The sequence below is a fragment of the Eptatretus burgeri genome, chromosome 10 (assembly GCF_056783735.1).
Source record: "Eptatretus burgeri isolate ZD-2024b chromosome 10, Ebu_testis_v1, whole genome shotgun sequence".
NCBI lineage: Eukaryota > Metazoa > Chordata > Myxini > Myxiniformes > Myxinidae > Eptatretus > Eptatretus burgeri.
Genome location: NC_140970.1, coordinates 40062174 through 40083032, shown reverse-complemented (window position 1 = coordinate 40083032; position 20859 = coordinate 40062174). Strand labels below are relative to the sequence as shown.

Sequence of the window (20859 nt, the reverse complement as noted above, 5' to 3'; positions counted from 1 at the left end):
TTATCAGCGGAGCTCCAAAACTTTTAATCCTCTTCTATGTCTGTTCATACTTCAAAAGCCACAGGCAACACAATACATGCGTCACAAGAAGATTATGAACCTTAGCAAGCGCACTGCCATTTCATGTACACAAATTGGCACCAAGGTAAATCCATCCTCAACTTGAATTCGGCACCATAACAGCAAGAAACATCTTTACATTTCTTACACGATTCAGACTTCACCAATTAAAATAACAAAGGGAGATATACACTCTAACTGTCATTCCCCAAACTTATCTACCCCTTTCGTCTTGCCCCCCCCCACCCCACCCACCCACAAAGCTTACCCTCATTCTTACCTTTTAGCCAAGTGCAGAAAAGGTTTAAATGAACATTCAGCCTCGTTTTCACACACAAGATCAGCCTACAATCCACATCTATACAAAGGTTTTTCATTCGTGACACCAAATCTTGGGGGGTAAACTGCACCTTCTTAAAACTTAGGGATGTCAGAATCAAAATTAAGAAGTATATAAATACAGTTCAATGGTGAAGAATATTTTCTCCAACCTCTGCCTTACAAATTCCTTGAACTTGAGACAATTCAAAAATCTTTGAAATGACGTCGCCCACCCCACACCATTCCCACCTCATTCAACGTATTTGCAAAATCAAGCCAAGTGCCGGCATTGAGGCCGGTTGAGGAGGCCGCAACACATAAAATGCCGGCATTGATGCAGGGTTGGGTGGGGGGGGGGGTGGCGGGGGGATGATTGGGAGATGGGAGAGATGAGGAGTTGGAGCAGACAGTTTCTTCAGCATTTTGAGTGCCCCAACGATTTGCACAAGCTTGATGCAGTGGCAGGAAACCCGGGAGGGGGAATAATACATGACGCTTGGTGCCGCAGCTCTTCGCTCAGCTACATCCGAAGAGGAAAATGTGCATCACACCATCAAATGCAATCTCCAGGTAAAGAAAATTGTTCTTTTCCTACCGCTGCATAAAGCATTCTGGGAAACGTGACTTTCCAAAAAGCAATGAAGAAAATGGGGTTGCAATACCGTCTTCATGCAAAGGGTAGAAAAAGAAAAATGGCGTACAATAGCAAAGGTACACGCGCTCAAGAATCAGATCCGTGCAATCCAGCGATCTGCACACGTGTTGCAAAATCAATTTTCCTTTCACACCAAACTAAAATCACACCAGTTTCAATGAAGGACCGCATCAAATTCCTGACCACAACGGGTTTTCTGGCAGGAAATGAAGGAAGCAAATTGCCAGTTCACGTGCTCAATACTCTTAACAGGCCCATCGCCTTGCTGACAGTCAAAGGGAAGTTGGGAAAGGGTCGAGGGATGATGAGCTCCAGCTAATAAGATGCCTCGCTAACCAACAGAGCCAGACTATTTGCCAACCGTCCTCCCAACTCGATCTGGCTTCCCCAACAAGGATGGGTATATGCTGGTTGGTTGCTTTGCTATATTTCACTGCTGAGTATAGGGTGGTGGAGGCAGCTGGCTCTGTCCGGCTGCAAATGCGGCCGTATTTGGTGAAGGTGGAGGCGTTGGCCGCTTGAAGTGATCAGGACTGCCGCTGCGCTTTGGAGACGGGCGCTGGTGAGTGAGGGATCAAAGCAGAGAACAAAAATAAGAGAGTGGAAAAGAAGCAAATCCTTTTTGCAAAAAAAAAAAAAAGAAAATGCTGCTCGTCACGCTTGTGCCAACAGCGGAAGAATGTTACAAAGCAGTCAAGACTACAAGAAGAGCATTAGCCTTATCATTGTCATTGTGAAGAAGAAAAATTATTTTTCAGCATGAATGGGTGTGTGACCCGAGGGTAAAAGACCCACGAGACCTGAACCAGGTCATGCTGGGATCAATGCCCCGCAAAATTCCCAAACGGACGAGGCAAGACTCACAACGGGATAAAGACTCCACCAACCGTTGGAATCAGGTGTTCCAAAGTCGCTCCCCGACAATAATTTCGCAAGATCTCATTAGAATATTGGCAGCGCAGACCGGGATATTAGCTTTCAACACAGAGCAGTAATGTTCTCTACCCGTGTGGCTAATCCATGTGGGTTTATTTGGAGCGATATAATTTGATGCGTGGAGACTTTCAAAGCACGCGTTCCCCAATGCAATTTTGTCACACCTGGGGAGGAGGCCGCAACTCAAATCACATGGCTTTTCTTTTATAGAGTTAACGATTAAATGGGGACTGGGGAGAAAAGCAATAATAAGAAAAGGGAACGATAAAATGCAAATAATGAGACAACAATGACCAACGCTTCCTTAAATTCTGAGCCTTGTGGACGTAGACACCATTCAGGGAGCACAAGACGTGAGGGGAGAGATCGAGAGACACAGAGACAGAGAGAGGGAAAAGGAAGGCCCGTTGAGACTAATGTACTGCCCTCTTCAAATTGAGGATGAGCAGTCGCTGTCCTCGGCTCCAGTACGATCAGTCTGTTCTTCCCTAACAAAGAAGTGGCTATAGCTGGGCAAAGGCCCCGCTCTGAACTTGCTCAGTCCACCTCAACCACAGAGTCCTACGAGTGTCCCATTTTTAAACAACGATGGGGAGGGGGGTTGACAAAGTGCTGGATGAATACACAATCTGGTGGCCGCTAATTGGGGAGAGTATGGGACATCTCCTCTACATGCAATTTAGGAATAACAAGCTGACCAATTAGCCTATTCTTATCCCCTAGTAGCAATTTTTGAAACAATACAGTCGTACTGTCGTAGTCCTGATTCATGAAAGGAATCCATTGGAACCTTAAAAGTCCATAAGGAGACGATAAAAAAATGAGAAAATTGTGAATTATGAAATGTGAATGTCTATTATGAATGAGAAAATTGCCATCAGCAACACATTATCAGTACCATGGCGGTCTGTCCAGCTGGGCTGAGCTGTGAGTGCAGGAAGGTGCCATGGTGGCCAGGAGGGGTAGCACGGCTCAGGGTTGTTGGTGGAGTAAACCCTGCAGGGTGTGTCCCCAGGGAAAGCCCTGAGAAAGGTGAGCATAAAAGTGAAACAGGCCAAACAAACAGTAAATGTATAAATAAATGAAAGCAATTTTTATTTTAGAAATCTCGACTGCGATATCAGGAGAAAAAAAATATATATATATCCCCCCTGCCCCCTTCCTAAAATAGAGATTTAAGCCACTTGGGGGAGCATTATCATCAGGAGGAAACGCCAAACAAAATGGCTCGTACATTCATTAACCTTGGCTAATGCACAAGACAAGACCTAATACTGTGAGAGAGAATTGTTTTAATTCCACTGAAGACCACAGGGTAAGGTGTACCAGGAGAGATAGGCCTGCTGTGACTGGGAGATGATGAGTAAGGAACTGGGCTTGAGACTGTACGTGGACGAATGCCCTGGGATGCCATCTCATTAAAATGCCTGAAGGAAGAAACGGTGAAGTTCAATGCTGTGGTATACAATCTCCAGCGGTTTTAGACAATGTAGAAAAAAAAAATTAGCATAATTTGACGTTGCAACGTCGACCGATACGCCTCTGCCCACATCAAGTCCATGCTTACTGTAATTTGGACCTAAAACCTCAACATCGAATCTGTTCATATTATATGTATCATGGGACATGTACTACTTCGGTTAGTTCAAATCCCAACCTCGATAACATTTTCACCTGACATGACCTCTGACCTTTGACCTCTTGATGCTAAAAATCTAATCGGTTCATCTTTACATCATGACACATACTAGTACCAAGTTTGATTTAAATCCCCTCAGTTGTTCTCAAGTACCACATTTTCACCTGCCATGACCTCTAACCTTTGACCTCTTCATGCCAAAACCTACTCGGTTCGTATTTGCATTATAATGTATAATTATACCAAGTTTTGTCAAAATTCCATCACTGGTTCATAAGTGAGCACGGTAACAGAATTTTTACCTCACGGGACCTCTGGCCTTTGCCCTCTTGACCCCATAATCTAATGAGTTTATCGTTAAATCATTATAATACTTGTACCAAGTTTGACTTGGATACCTTCAGCCATTCTGAAGTTATCGCAGCAACAAAAATCTATCATGGACGGACGGGCAGAAATGTGCAGATTCTTAATCAGTGCCAATAAAATATAAATTGGAGCAAATTACAGGCCTGATGTTCAAAATGGCATCATCACAAAATTAACTGGAAAAAGAGCAAGCAGAATTGGCCGTGTTAACCTCTCATCATCCATCTCGAGGCTCGACTCGCTTTCTGAGAGCTGACGGCAGAGAGCCTCCCGGCGCTCCACCTCACGCTGAAGCTTCCGCTGCAGTCTCAGGTTCTCCTCACGCATGTGCCGCTCTTCCTCCAGGTAGTGAGCCATCTTCTCAGAATCTGTGGCAATAAATTACTCGTCACGCATGAAGTAATAGAATTAGGAGAGGAGATGGAATGAGGGGAAGGTGGGATACGTACGTTGAAGTTGATTGGCACAGAGCTGTTGCTTCAGACGTTCCACCTCATGGCGAAGGAAACTTATGTGCTTCACCAGGTTTTCTGGGGTTTCCGACATCTCCATTGAGATTTCCTGGGGAGAAGGTAGAGCCGAAACTGGCTGCTCCAGCTTTTCCTGCAGAATCCTGTACCAGATGGCAAAAGCACATGTGCTCTTGTTCCACAGATCAAAGTTTCTTATTAAGCAAGGACAGCAAGTTTATTGGATCTGTCCATGCAAATGCTACAATGTGCGTTCCTTGCTTCGATTAATTGATGGACGGGTCAGCTCAACAGCCGAGAGCAACTACTAATGTGGCATATGTTAAATAAGGATTACACGTTTGCACTTGCACTCCCGATACTTACCTTTTCTCGGCCTCAAGTCGATCCATTCGTTTCCAGAGTCGATTCACCAGTGCCTCTTGCTCTTGCTCCAAAGTGTTTTCCAGGTCAATCTTCTCTCTACGGAGCTGTCAAGAGATATCGGTCAAAAATTTGCACCGAGAACATGTTTACAATAGGTGACACGAAAATAGAGCGCATCGTTTAAATTCACTCAATAGCTCAGACAAGCCATCACCGTGGAGTTCTGAAGCATCAAGTGACAGAAAACAATAAAATGTATGAGGTCAGTGAGCGTATGATTTCGGAACTTGAGCTACATTGGAGAGTACATGCAGCAAGTGCAACCATATCAAAAATAAACACACACACACACACACACACACACACACACACACACACACACACACACACACACACACACACACACACACACACACACACACGAGTATAAAGCCCATCAAAAATGATGGGTTGGAACAGTTTACTTTCCAGTGCAGTTGCGTAAGTGCGTCAAAGTTTGAAGCCTGAGCCTAGTGTCAGGTGTGCTTCCATCTTCTTTATTTATTAGACATCGCATGTATGTAAATGAACACTCATTTTACTCTGCGTACACACGTTTCACCTCCCTGCGCCTTGTATTTTTTTTTAACGCTTCTGTACACCGTCATTGAGGCCCGGTTGCAAGTCACCGTCTACATTTCCAAAAGAAGAGACGTAATTACTCTTTAATGGAAAATGTTTTTTAAGTTTTTCTTAATCCTGAAAAAAAAAATAGACCATAGTGAACACACAGTCATGTTAAAAAATTGTTCTTGCTACCCCTATTGTTCAAATGTACAAGTCTTGACTCCTGTAATTAACCCTCTAGAGCCCACGAAATGTTCTGGGTGAACAAAAAAATAACCCCTGGGGCTCGAGAGGGTTAACTAAAATGAAATAAATAAACTTGGAACCCAGCATCATGAACTACTGTATGTGCTCAGCAAAGGCAACAGCAAACAGACCAGCACATATTCTTACAACTGGCGCCAGCTGTCCTGTCAGATGACAAATCAATATAAAGCAATGCGACAATATAATTCTATCATTCTGAGCTGTGTGACTATGGGCATATAATATTAAGGGAGCAGTTGAAGATGAAATCTTGACAGCCAAAGGTTCAGAGCAATTAATGTATTACATATTGACAGGCGAGGGTGAAGTGCAAGCGGGACGTGTGGGTGCGAGGAAGTGCATGTAAATTGAGAATTCAAGAGAAAGAGGGGAGGACTGGATTGAGAAAAGAAAAGATTATAGATATGGAGGAACAAATAAAAATAAAAATAAAACCATAGCAGAATCATTATTCAATTTCAAGAGTGAAATCAACACAAGTTGATACAGTAATACCCCGGTTTATGTCACATCTTTTTGTGTCATCATGTGATTAATTCCACTTCTCAATATTCGTCACCTCAACTCACACTTATGTCATTTCAAAAGCCATGCCTTTTATTCTCGAGCGTTTTCAGAACTTACAAGACTGATAAAGATGCCACAATACATCGCTAAATACCAAATCGGAAGATCGCAAAATCGCCGAAAGAACTATTGTACATTGCTCGACACATAAATAAATGTACTGTACTGTAGAATGGCTAAGAGGCATTGTAAAAGTGTTACCTCAAAAGTGAAATTCGATGTTATTCATCGAATGGATGCTGGTATTAATGGATTGCCATGCTATTGAGTTTTCCTCCGATCAATAAATATTCACACGTTCATTGAAGATTGAGGAAGACGTAACGCCAATTTCAACTGCTTCTCGAAGAGGTTTGCTTTTATTGAAATGCGTCTGGTAATTGTTTGTTATTTTATTATATTTATACTTGAATATAAATGACATTAATCAAAAAAAGGGAACCATCATAGGTAACTAGAAGGGCACTCTTCGATGTCGTCAGATGTGCCTCTGCCCACACTATTACATCATACGTACATACATACATACTTGAACCAAGTTTTATTTAAATCCCTGAACCCAGGTTCAAAAATATTAAATAATTCTGGCTGTCAGACCATGCGGCCGATCAGGTTGAAATTTAAAACATATATCCCCCATGACTATTAGATTGTAAATGTGACGTTTCACTTCGATTGATATGATACATGACAACCGATTAATCAGCATCACATAATCAAGAGAAATTATGTTTTTTAATTTTTCATTCAACACAATATGTCTGCCAATATGTTTTTGGCATATGTGACCTATTAATGTATTAATATACACAAGACCATGTGACCTATTAATTATTCATGAACACCCTGGTATCCCCAAAATTTGGGGAATATGTGGGGGAAGTTTACCCTCAATCTGTCAAGACATTCTGGAGGAGGTTTTTAAAGGTTTATTCTTCAAAAAATCATAGCTGTCAAACAAAGTGGCTGATGATATCATAGGTGGAGAACTTTTTGTTCCTACTGGATAGGCGATCATACCTGTAAAGTTTCGCCTCGATCTGTTCAGCTGTTTCGGAGAAGATTTTTGATGGTTTTTGTGTTAAAAAAAAAAAAAAAAATATATATATATATATATATATATATATATATATATCTGCCAAACCACATGACTAATGATGTCATCAATTTTTTTCCCCACATACAATTTAGTACGAGATCACCCTCAAAAATTTTCATACTGATCAGATAAAGTGTTCGACTTATGCAATTATGATGTCATAACGAAGACATCTATGATATTAAAAAAACAAACAAACAAAACAAAAAAAACACTTGTTTCCCATGGGGAGTACTTGACATGTGTGACGTTTCAAATTTTTTTTCATGGAGTGGTTTCGGAGATAGAGGTCCAAACTTTTTCCATTTTTCCAACATGGCTGCCACACCACATGACCTATGATGTTATAATTATCATAAAAACATTATACTTGAGTCATCACACCTATGGTGAAAATTTAGTGTCAATCGGATAAGCAGTTGCAGAGAAAACTAGCATGGACGGACGACGTTCGTATGGACGGACAACCCGAAAACATAGCCACCGGTGACTTCGGTTCAGCGGCAAAATACAATACCTGAAGTGGAATGGCGATGAACGCATTGCCCACTTAATACATTAATTATTATGAGAAAAATTGCTTTTATTTTCATCGTCTCGATATTCGTTGCGTTTCTCAGGAACGCTTCCCCAACGTAAACCGGGGTCTTACAGTACAATAAAATGCAAAATTATTTGTTTGCATGCAAAGACTGCCAAAAAACTACTACAGTAGTTAAGGCAAAATGATGAATCAAATTTAAACTTTCTAAGGAGGTTTCACTCAATTAAAAAAAAAAAATTCTTCCGGTTAAAATGAAGTGAATAAACTTTTTGGAATACTGTATATCAAAAAATGCAGAATAAAAAGGGCAACAAGTCACGAAGTAAATAAACAAAAAGCAAAAACATGTGTGTGTGTATATATATATATATATATATATATATATATATATATATATATATATATATATATATATATATATATATATATATATATATATATATTAGATACACCAGTCTGACTTTTACTGACTCAAGGCCTCAATCATAAATTTGCACCTGTTCAAGTGTCTGCTGCTTGCTGAGTGTCTCACTCTCAAGCTTCTTAATTTTCTTCATCAGCTTATTAATCTGGAATTCTTGTTCTTGCTCCAGAGTTTGCTCCAGTTCAGCTTTTTCCTGTCGAAGCTGGCAAACATGAAAATAGGATTCATTTATACATTTTAAATTGTCCACATAACACCATATAATGCATGACTTTGCCCCGTACATCAAAACAAGAAAAGGCTTTCAGTTGACTACAAGATGAAGCCACGTTTCCATTTCCTAGCTCACATCAGATTGCACGAATAAAGAGGTGCTAAACTTGGGCATAGGAAAAATTATTTTTAAAACCAAAAATTAAACACTAGCACCAACAAACAATTGGCAGAGCCTTCCTCGAGAAGTCAGAGAATATGAGTGAGAGGTGGAGGAGGAGCAGTAGGAGAGGGGAGGGAAGAGAGAGAGAGAGAGAGAGAGAGAGAGAGAGAGAGAGAGAGAGAGAGAGAGAGAGAGAGAGAGAGAGAGAGAGAGAGAGAGAGAGAGAGAGAGCAGTGGAGCAAGAGAAGGGTGGGTGTGAGCTAAAAAGGGTCAGGGAGAGAAAGAAAAAGTGGAGAGTGGAAAGCGAGATAAATAAAGGGGGGAGGAGGGTGGGAGAGAGAGAGAAAAAAATTAAATAAAAGAAATCCATCAAAACAATCTGATGTCTGCACTCAGGTGTAAAGTCCCATTTTACTTCTACTGGCTGTATCCCCAAACTACCCTTTGCACTTCAATCACACTCGCCAAAGCCAAGTGTTTTTTGAGTCACTGTGTTATGCAAGCTTTTCCACAGAAGGCATGAAGCAATGTTTTCAGAAGGGTCATTTCCTCAATGGAGTCGCCCTCATTTTCCCTTTCTTGGGCAAACCACAAATCAAAAGACGCTTTTAAAGCCATTATTTTCTTTTCATCACCCTTCCCAACAATAATCAATAAAAAAAAACTACACAAAAACAATTAATTCAAGAGGAATGCATTGTCACAACTATTCATTTTACATTGCAACATGTTCTTAACCACCTCTGATGCTCTTGTGCCAAAATGGAACCAGGGCCAACATTCCATCATGGTGCAAGGATCCATCAGCATCACATAACCACGTGCCAACGGCAACTTGTACAGTTGTGCCATTTTCAAACTGTTGCTCCACTTCAAAGGGCTAACAGATGAAAATCTGAGTGCGCCAGATCTGGACAAGGCACATTTCAGCATTCCGCATGAACTGCGAAACGGCCTCTTAATTCGCTCAGGCTCGTGTATGGACTGGTCTGACTGTCACGTTGGAGGGAGAAGTTATGCCACTTGTACTTTTGCTTTTGCCAAATATCAACTTACAATTTATTCAGTCTCAATATGGGCTCCACTGAATCGATTGTCACACCCTTTGGAATAAAAAGCAATCCAAAAGGAATCCATGAAGCAGCATGTTGGAGAAAATATCAGGATGTTCAGTCGAGTTGAATGTTGAACGTTTTCTTACCTGGGGATCCATTCTTGTTCCACTTCGTGAACTGGCACTATGTTTCGGGTTCATCAAGTGTGAAGATATGAGAGCATAATCATTGTATGGTGGGGATCTGATAGCTCACTAAAGGAGAACAAGTGGAAATTTTTATTTTATTTTATATTTTCATATTTCCGAATGAAGATTAAGAGAGAGACTACATTGAGAATGTCTGTGAAAATCCCATGAGTGTTGAAGGTTTTGAGTTTCACACCTGCCCCAACAGCATTGAAGCAATGTACAATGAATAGGGAAAGAGAGGGAGGAGGAGAAGAAACAGTAACCTGAAAGAGGGGTGGGTAAGGTAAGGATCAGGGAAGGGGGGGGGGGGTAGAAAAGATTGTGGGTATGAATTGAGGATGGCATGACATGGGGTGGACCACCTGCTTCAAGCTTGGAGGGGAGAAGGAAAAATCTACTTTCTTAACAACCCTATGAAAAAAAAAAAAATTCACAAACTTTGTTTGCACAATTAGCCATGATCTTTCTTGGGCAAACCACACATCAAAGTTGGAATCCAAAACCAATTGCTGACTGGGCATCCTCAGTTGTGACAAGTCCTTCCTTGACACACCTGAACTCTTATCCACCTAAAAGGCCTTCATCCACAGCTTCATGGAGTACTGCCCTCCCTCTGGGCTGCCGCACACCTTGCTCAGCTTGACGCCATGGAAACCATGGCCTTCAAAATGATTGGAAACTCCCATGATGAAGATGAAGCAGAGTCTCTGGGCTTATCACTTCCAAATTGCAGACAGGTCGGTGGTAATATGCCTTCTATCACCTCCTTTCTGCTCTTGCACCCTCTGATATTTCCATGCTTCGTCTCCATGCAATGGAGATGCATGCGATGGCTCCATGCGATGGCTTCACGATCCGCCTTTTATAAGCCCCGGGCAAAGGGTGGGGTGACGACCCAAAACGACGTACCGTGACCCGAATCGCGCTTCCCTATTGGGCCACGGCAGTAATTGCCCCACCCTGCCAGGCTCCTGGGGCCAGAAGCGGTCTCATTCGCACATTGAAAAGGGTTGAAATGGATATCAGAATAGAAGATAGAGATATAATTAGAGCTAGCTATAAGACCCACGCAACGCACTTCGTCCCGTTAACCCACGAGACACGAGGAGAAGATCTGACTGCACGAAGACTAACGAAATAACTGCCTGGAGATCACTGTATGTTGTGTGCCATTGCCTTAGAGGCATGCGGTTTTACAGAACCACAACAGTATAATGGGAAACAAGGCAAACCAAATAAAATGAGATAACGGAGGAAAAGTGGATTGAGGGGTGGCGGCAACCTCCCAAATATTAGTACGACAGTCATGCAGGGGAGTACTAGCTCAGTGAGCACATCACTCCAGAAATGGTGAGGAGAGTTCTCATTAGGATTAAAAAATTACAGTTATGTGATTATGCAATTATACATGCCGATAAGGTGAGAGAAATTACCGGTTAAATGCTGTTTAAAATTAATAAAAACAAATAAATAAAGGTTCTGTGCAGCAAGTGATTTCTGTGTCATACATAATCATATTAATTCTGTAACATATGCTTATTGTTGGTATTGTAAAACACATGCATGCCCAAGCTTGCATAATACAGAATTTTTTTTTCTACAAAGACTAAAACAAATTAACATTACATACATATATATATATATATATATATATATATATATATATATATATATATATATATATATATATATATATATATATATATATATATATATATATATATTGTTATGGCTGTGGAAATTCGCATTCCACCATAAAGGGCCCGTAGGTGAGATATCTTGATAGGTGCATGTGTAGTTAGCCCGAACCCGTTGTATAGAGGGAATTTATGTGATTCATCCAGGCTGTGACGCTTTGAGTCAGTCGTTTTTCTTTTTCCATCTTTTATTTCAAACACACAACATTTGAACAACCACGCCATCCCCATCACAGCGCCAACCACACTGCAACCACGTCACCTCCACCATCTACGCGACCACATCTTCGCCACTCGCCATTCAACAGGCTCCGTGCGGTTACGATCTCCACGGAGGAGCAAACAAAACCAACAAGGACGCTTGGTGGGCTTTTCCCGCCTGACTTCCCCACGCTTTGGAGTGGTGGAAGAGCTATGCAGGTCAAAGGTCAGAGGTCATGTGAAGGTGGGGCCTCTTTTTGGGGGAATAATGCTCTGGCTCCAAGCCAAAAACTGACTCCCTCGGCCCCCGGACGGAGCGGGGTGAAGGGAAAGCGTGAGGGCACGCCCCCTTCGAGAAGCTTCTCCAAGAAGCTCGAAGGGAGGTGGGGCCAAAAACGGGGCAGGGCGGGGCGGAAGGGCGGAGTCCCGTGCGATAAAAGACGGACACCGGCGGGCGCAAAAAAAAGCTCCCCAAGAGGTTCCCTGGAAAGCTCCCTCAGAAGCTCCCTGAGAGGCTCCCAAAAAGGTTTCCTAAAAGGCTCCCTCTCGCGCTTCTTCTTTCTCTTCATCTTGGCTGGTGGTTCGGTTGGTTGGTCATCAGGGAGAGGTCCTGCGCCCAAGCCTTGGCGAGCGGGCCTGTCACCAAGGCACGGACGGGAGACGCGGCAGCGCCCGTTGCGAGGTGGACCTGTGCGTCCGGACGGGGAGTGCCGGAGAGGGTTCGCCGGCCGCGAGAGAGGTCGGGGGCAGGCGCGACCACGTTGACGGTCGTGGGAGAGGGACTCACCAGAGACAAAAGGGAAGTCGCGACTTTCTTTCTTTCTTTTCTTTGGGGTTTTGGTGTGAATGTCCGTGGGTGGCGCCAGTCTGGCTAAAGTAGAACTGTTTAAGTGTTGCCGTGTGTACGCGTATTCGGGTGTAGCTCTGCATCGTTGCTTTTGTTGTTCTGGTTACTATATGCGCATTTTGATTGTGTATTGCTGTAAATACGTGCCTTACGTGCTTGTCTGTGTGTGCGTGTGAATAAAATGCTTGCATGTTGAACTGTGCCCGCTCTGCTTCGTCTCTTTTCCTCTTTTATTGACCCTCCATCCTGCTTCACGTTAAGGGTTCGTAGTGGGCTTAATATGCCCGGTGATTAATCGGAACCGTCGAGGTCGACGATAACACCGCTCGGTTATCCCGATAGTACGGAACGAGCCGCCCAAGCGGCTCGTGTCCGGAGTCGACCTGCGGCGAGGTACGATCGCCCGGTTTACCATCCGCGTGGGTACTTAGGTAGGTCGAGTTTGGCGAACAACCCTGTCCTATGCGGGTGGCCGATTGGCACAATTGTGGTGAGGTCGAAAGGCCCACCGGTGACTGGCTCCGGGCGATAGTTCCCGGAAGGTCACGACTGAACTGTCTGTCCGGCAGGCGACGCGGTCGCGATTCGAGTGACGTGGCCATCCGCACGCCGGCGGGCGCGAATTCACAACAATGTATATATATATATATATATATATATATATATATATATATATATATATATATATATATATATATATATATATATATATATATATATATATATTGCAATTCTGGGAAGACAATAGCAAACCACCCAGTTTAACCTTTGCCAAGAAACTGCCTTCAGGCAAAACACCAGAACACGAATACGAATAAAGCTATTATAATTGTTTGGCAAAATTTTGGGGAAAACACCTTGTCAGCCATGATTAGTTCAAATTTTTCAAGAAATTACTTGGAGCGACGGTTGATGTGCAATCTGGGGCTGGCTTTGGAAGCCAGCATTGCAGTCAAGAAGTTCAAGAGACTGAACCTCTTCCAGTGGCTGACCATGGAAATAGATATGAGGGTTTGTTTGACGATCCTTCCAGAGGGAGATCGAGATTAGCGAGGATTAAAAGACATGTTCCAATCTTCAGACCAGCATCTAATCATTTTCAAATCAGCAAAGAGTGATGCAGATGCTATTTGCCTGTCTGTGGGACAGGGTACTGTACAATGTAATGTGAAGTCATCTGCAAAAATGGGAAGAGGCTGTTTAACAGCATCAGAGAAGTTGTTTATGGTAGCTGAAGAACAAGACTTGGGCCAAGACACTGCCTTAAGGCACCCTAACCTTCTTTGATGAGGAGAGGAAGGGAGATACTTCCAATAATACAAACATGTTGACTAGGTATGAAGGCGGCCTCAGAAATCCAGGTATGAAGGCGGACTTGTGTGCCACAACCAAGAGCTCAGCAAATACAGCAGGAAGCCAGACAGTCGTGAATGTCTGAGATCTGTCCAGGGAGATGGTTATCAGCTCTTGTTGATTTAGTGCTTCCAACCATTGCTGACAGAGGAGCAGCAGCATGTCCCAAATAGAGTGAACAGGATGGAATCCACAATGAGAGTTAGACATCAGGCCACCTAAAAACAGGAAATGCTTGACATCAGCAGCAAAGATGGATTCCATGACTTTGCTTGTAATTAGAAGTCAGCTTACTGGTCTTAAATTGAGAGAATCTGTTTTTGTATCCTTTTGGTAGACAGCCGTAATGTTTGCCCACTTCCAGGCAGATGGGAGGCAGCCAAAGAATGGCAGGCTGAAGATCGCAAAAAGAGCAGCAAGAGCAGCAGAGCCAGATTGAAGAACATGGGCATCGATGCCATCTGGGCTCATTGCTGTAGCAGGGTCAAGGCTGCAGAAAACACAAAGCCCAGTAGACTGTGTATGAGGGTGTAATATTGGTTGGACACACGAGATGCGGAGGCAGAAAAAAAAAAAAAAGAGTTGTGACAGTTGAGACGCTGTTTGAAACAACATAATAATGCTCTGGATTATAATAAAAGTTAGCAATCAGAAATTGCCAAATTAAGCTGCCGCAAACACAAATCTAAGTTTTAAACTGTTTTTTGTTTGTTTTCATCAGTTATGACAATTCCACACAAGATCATCAATCCCACAGAAGCTTGTAAATACTGTCAGCTATTAGAAAGAAAGAAAGAAAGAAAAAAAAAGGTACAAATCAACAAATCCAACAACAAAATAATTAACATATGTCAAAATGTGATACATATCTTCCATTTCATATCATAAAGTGACAATGTTGTACTTCCTATTCCCCCACTGGCTCTCCCTTATACCCATTATATGCCTGTTTAGATTGCTGAAAGCTGGGGAAATTGTATTGCCTCACCGAGGCATCTCCTTGTGTACAAGGTATTGAGTGTGTAAAGGATTTGGTCATTTCCGCATCCAGACTTATGTGCTGGCATCAAGAAGCTGTTAAAAAAAAATTTTTAAACAATAAAAAAAAAACCAAGCGCTAATTATTATCGACGAAAAAAAACTAAAACCATACAGCACAATGTGATGCAAGTCCAGTAATCATCTATTCAATTGATGTTATGAATAAAAATGGTCGACACTACTTCTGGGTTTGTGGGATTACCTTTATATGCCAATGACTTCAGGGTTTAAGCTGGGTTGGAAAATACATTAACAATTTGGAAGATCTTGTCCAAAAATGTTACACCAAATTCAAAGGTCTTTCGCATCCAAAACAAAAGAAATACACATTTATCAAAACAAAAATAAATAGCACATGTTACACTTTCAGAATGTGCCAAAAAAATTCTTAGGGTTAGGGTTAGGGTGGGGGGGGGAGAGAAGAGAGGGGAGGGAAAGGGGTGGGGGAGAGAAAGGGATGGGGGAGAGAAAGAGGGAGAGAGAGGGGGGGGGGAGAGAGAGAGGGGAGGGAAAGGGGTGGGGAGAGAGAGAGGGGAGGGAAAGGGGTGGGGGAGAGAGAGAGGGGAGGGAAAGGGGTGGGGGAGAGAGAGAGAGAGGGAGGGAAAGGGGTGGGGGAGAGAAAGAGGGAGAGAGAGGGGTGGGGGAGAGAAAGAGGGAGAGAGAGGGGTGGGGAAGCGAGAGAGAGAGAGGAGCGAAAAGGGTGGGGGAGAGAGAGGGGAGGGAAAGGGGTGGGGGAGAGAGAGGGGAGGGAAAGGGGTGGGGGAGAGAGAGAGAGGGGAGGGAAAGGGAAAGGGGAGAGAGAGAGGGGAGGGAAAGGGGTGGGGGAGAGAGAGAGGGGAGGGAAAGGGGTGGGGGAGAGAGAGAGGGGAGGGAAAGGGGTGGGGGAGAGAGAGAGGGGAGGGAAAGGGGTGGGGGAGAGAGAGAGGGAGGGAAAGGGGTGGGGGAGAGAGAGAGAGGGGAGGGAAAGGGGTGGGGGAGAGAGAGAGGGAGGGAAAGGGGTGGGGGAGAGAGAGGGGGAGGGAAAGGGGTGGGGGAGAGAGAGGGAGGGAAAGGGGTGGGGGAGAGAGAGAGAGGGAGGGAAAGGGAAAGGGGGAGAGAGAGGGGAGGGAAAGGGGTGGGGGAGAGAGAGAGAGGGGAGGGAAAGGGGTGGGGGAGAGAGAGAGAGGGGAGGGAAAGGGGTGGGGGAGAGAGAGGGGAGGGAAAGGGGTGGGGAGAGAGAGGGGAGGGAAAGGGTGGGGGAGAGAGAGGGGAGGGAAAGGGGTGGGGGAGAGAGAGGGGGAGGGAAAGGGGTGGGGGAGAGAGAGAGAGGGGAGGGAAAGGGGTGGGGGAGAGAGAGAGGGAGGGAAAGGGAAAGGGGAGAGAGAGAGAGGGGAGGGAAAGGGGTGGGGGAGAGAGAGAGGGGAGGGAAAGGGGTGGGGGAGAGAGAGAGAGGGGAGGGAAAGGGGTGGGGGAGAGAGAGGGGGAGGGAAAGGGGTGGGGGAGAGAGAGAGGGGAGGGAAAGGGGTGGGGAGAGAGAGGGGAGGGAAAGGGGTGGGGAGAGAGAGGGGAGGGAAAGGGTGGGGGAGAGAGAGGGGAGGGAAAGGGGTGGGGAGAGAGAGGGGGAGGGAAAGGGGTGGGGGAGAGAGAGAGGGAGGGAAAGGGAAAGGGGAGAGAGAGAGAGGGGAGGGAAAGGGGTGGGGGAGAGAGAGAGGGGAGGGAAAGGGGTGGGGAGAGAGAGAGAGGGGAGGGAAAGGGGTGGGGGAGAGAGAGGGGGAGGGAAAGGGGTGGGGGAGAGAGAGGGGAGGGAAAGGGGTGGGGGAGAGAGAGCGGGGAGGGAAAGGGGTGGGGGAGAGAGAGTGAGGGGGAGGGAAAGGGGTGGGGAGAGAGAGCGGGGAGGGAAAGGGGTGGGGGAGAGAGAGAGGGGGAGGGAAAGGGGTGGGTGAGAGAGAGAGAGGGGAGGGAAAGGGGTGGGGGAGAGAGAGAGAGGAGGGAAAGAGGAGGCAGCACCAGGGGAGGGAAAGGGGAGGCAGTGCGAGGGGAGAGAAAGGGGAGGCAGTGCGAGGGAATGGCATGGGAAAGCAATTTGAGTGGAGGGAATGGGAAGGCAGTGCATCAGGGCATTACCGGGGTGATAAATTGCACCCAACAGATTCGCTTTTTTTCTAACTGCCAGCGATATACTTTACACTGCACTCGCACACACAAGCAGATTTCCCCACACCCGCACTGCACGGTGGCACGTCCCGCATGGTTTTGATTCGGCAGCACGTCCACTCCCCACAACGCTTTGGTGCTGCAGAAGTACATGGTTCACGAGACGGTCACATAACCTCCTCCACAGTTCCACGCACCACGGGCTCGAGTTCGAGTTCAGATCGCACACCCGCGAAACCCGCGCACATGTAACCAAGAACAGGCACGTACACACCCCACGGAGTCCTTTGTTCCCATTTCCACCACGCCCATGTATGCTGTCTACGTACTGTTTCGCTCGTAGAACCTATCGACTATCAATATATTGGCGGAACTATAATAGTATATTTATATTAATATTTTGTAATGTTAGCAAATCACCCAAAACGGAAACAGCAAACTGTGTATGTAATTACCGAAAAAAAGGACCCTGTGGACTGTGCCCTCATGGGATTACCTTTATATGGCAGGTTCATCAGCAGGTTATGAAACACGGCGTGTCACTCGATGAAGTTACACTTTCTGCACATTCCGTCATCTTTTCTTCTCTCAGTATAATCGTCCGAACAGTAGGAAAAGTTAAGTTTAATGATTTGCTTTTATAAATACACCACGTTATAAAATCGCTAATTTGTTAACATTTTCGGATTTATCTCCAGATTTCGACACATTTTGTTCACCAGATCCGATTCTCAAATCCGACATAATATTTTGATTGTATACTTTAATTAGTCCATGAGAGTAGATCATGGTTCCAAATCGAGGCATGTTTGAATCGGCCGAACCAAATGGCCAATTAGGATCCCCATCGAGTGTGAGCGAGGTGTCCGAGGATGCGCCTGATCAAGGATACAATTAAATAAGGCCATCAATTATCTTCAAAAGGGGTGTTTTAATTCACCCAACCACCCAATTTCAGTCATGCACTTCCTTGAAATTTTTTTAGTATGCATGCAACGTTTCAGGCTGCTAGGTTTCATGGTTTTGGAGTTATGGAGGAGACACATTGACACACTGACATTTATTAGTATTGATTAACTTCAAGTCTGAATTTCTTCCACGTCTGGTACCGGTGCTTACAAGAGTTGTACGTTCAAAATAACATTGCTCATCAGGGGTCATAAAAGGACGTTTATGGAAGGGTAGTAAAGGGGTGTTTTACGACTCTTAATGACGGAGTCGTTAAACAAAGCTTTTCGTCACAATCAAAATGGGCACGGCAGTGAAACGTCGATCATACACCGTGAAAAGAAGATTGAGATTATCGCATTTTACAACTCTTGTAAGAAGCAGTAGCGGACGTGTAATAAATTCACACTTAACACGAGGACTTTGCTGTGCATGGTGAAGATTAAGGAAAAAAATGGTTCAGAGTGAGAAAGGTTCGAAGAAGATATGGAGCGGAAGACGGGCTTTTTACTCGGACATGGAAAACGAACTTGTTGCGAAGTTTAAAAGGATACGTGCTCGAGGACTGAAAGAAAGTGTATTTAGAATCTGCTTCCGAGGTACGGGCAATTAAAATTGCAATGATGTAAAAACTGACATCTGTACAGCCAATCAGAAGAACATTTACCGTTATGAGCACACGTCGTGGCTTTTTGAATATAAGCGCATGTGGAAAATAAGCGCATGTGTGCTCCACCAAATCTCAAAATAGGTGCATCCACTTATTATCTACATTCTACTGTATTGTTCAGTTTGGTGTCAGAACACCATCGACAGTAAAACATGTGCTATCCATTTTCACCAAACTCATCAAGAAGCCACTTGTAACTCTCCAGCCATCCTCCTATGAGCCCCTGTCAGCCGTTGAACACCAGGTGGGATCGACTCAGCCTGTCAACCTTCCGAGGTCGGCGAAATGAGTACCAGTGTATCTGTAACAGGGGCACTGCATCAGCAGCACAGCTGTGCCCTCAGCCAATGATGCTACCTGCAGCCTTGTGCTGCATACGAAGGAGGAGGACGACGACGACACAACTACTGAGATTGCAAGATTGCCCTTACAAGCGTGCAGGCAGCAATGCAAGGTCCGATGCAGTTCAGCGAAGGTATGTGCGCCCCCAAGCCCGAGGTAGTTTGTGTTTCTTACCTGCATGAGTTTCCGTGACAGTTCGTTGGTGAGAAATTCTTCTTCCTGTTCATAATTCATTGCCAGCGTTTCCTTTTCCTTCTTTAGAGCCTGGATCTTCTTGAACAGTGTGTTGCTGATAAATTCTTCTTCTTGCTCTGCTCTTGCTTGCTGATTTGCAAAAACAAGAGAAGATGCACATGTTCAACATAGCAACATCGTTTGGATTAAAATAAGTAAGAGCAAACAGCTATTGCTTCTATAAGAGGGTTAAAGTTATTTATTTATTTATATACCAATCATAACCTGGAAGCGCCGTCTAAACATTGATTCAGACCACCAAAGTTCTTCATTTTCAGAATTCAAACCTCAAGTTACTCATCTCAATTCCACGTACTCATCAGCCAGCCTGCCTCGCTCTAATCCTCTTACTCATCAACTTCCCATTAATGACACAACCTCCCTCCCTCCATTTTTATTCAGAGATCAAAGCTTTTGGAAGAACAATCTATTTGTTCTTTTGGGGGTCTCTCTTCCTTCATCATGTTCTCATTTCTGACAAGCTCGAATAACTTTCCAATGGGATTATTATCACCCTCTAAGATGGAGGATGTTCTATATAAATGGAATCATTGTGTACATTTCATTATGTTCGACATTACGTATGGAAACCGAGCCATTGTTGGAAAACTAGACAAAGTTACACTTGACTAAAGGAAATATATCCCCCCCCCCAACCACCCAACCCAATTCCGAGACTTCGATCCACTTCTTCACTTAACCTATTGATAACAATACTGAGAGTTGTCCAAAGTCGTTTTCATTTCAAGTGGAACATTTTCAGACAAGAATCTGTTGTCCTCACGTGAAACAGCACCATAGCTTGAGAAACGTCTGGGGTTGGCTTAACGGTTAACGTGGCTGGCTGAAGATATTAGAGTCTTGAGTTTGAGCCCGTCGAGCTGTTAAATAACATCAGGCGGGTTAACTCAGCCCGTCATCCTTCTGAGGTCAGCAAAATGAGTGCCAGCTTACTGGTAACAGGGGGAACTGCATCAAGGGGCACCCCATCAGTGGCACAACCACGATTCCAGCAATGATGCAACCAGCAGCCATAGGCTATATACGAAATAATAATAATAATAATAATAATAATAATAATAGTTTGAGAAGAGATGTGAAGCCAGCTGTCCCATATGAAAGCACACTCTTGTGGGGACTTCCAAAATTAAATATTCATAATAATAATAATAATAATAATAATAATAACAATAATAATAATAAGCTGACCGATTTCATTGGCTCTATCATGAGATATTGCTATCTCATGGCCATTCCTGCAATGTATTTCCACTTGAAAGGCAACGGCAAACCACCTTAGTCATCGCTTGCCCAGATAACGCAACGGAAGCAACTGAGCTTCCCATCCCATGGGAAACATTTCGTTTCAAGTGGGAGGGAGCATGTCATGTGTTCAACAAAACTTGAACCGATGGAATTTCAAAGTGTGATAACAAAGCAGAATTTGA

At 44.2% G+C, this 20859-nt stretch overlaps 1 protein-coding gene across 1 annotated transcript in view; it reads right to left on the bottom strand.

The window, feature by feature from the left end:
- The window catches only part of CCDC6 (coiled-coil domain containing 6), a 21896-nt gene continuing 1037 nt past the window's right edge, over positions 1 to 20859 (bottom strand). Inside the window, exons 2-9 of the mRNA XM_085897967.1 lie at positions 19352 to 19501; positions 8397 to 8525; positions 4817 to 4920; positions 4430 to 4593; positions 4192 to 4348; positions 3299 to 3399; positions 2871 to 2995; positions 1 to 1595 (exon numbers count right to left, since the gene is read on the bottom strand). Coding sequence (XP_085754093.1) covers positions 1467 to 1595; positions 2871 to 2995; positions 3299 to 3399; positions 4192 to 4348; positions 4430 to 4593; positions 4817 to 4920; positions 8397 to 8525; positions 19352 to 19501 — 1059 coding nt within the window. The 3' untranslated portion in view covers positions 1 to 1466. The remainder of the gene's footprint in view (positions 1596 to 2870; positions 2996 to 3298; positions 3400 to 4191; positions 4349 to 4429; positions 4594 to 4816; positions 4921 to 8396; positions 8526 to 19351; positions 19502 to 20859) is intronic.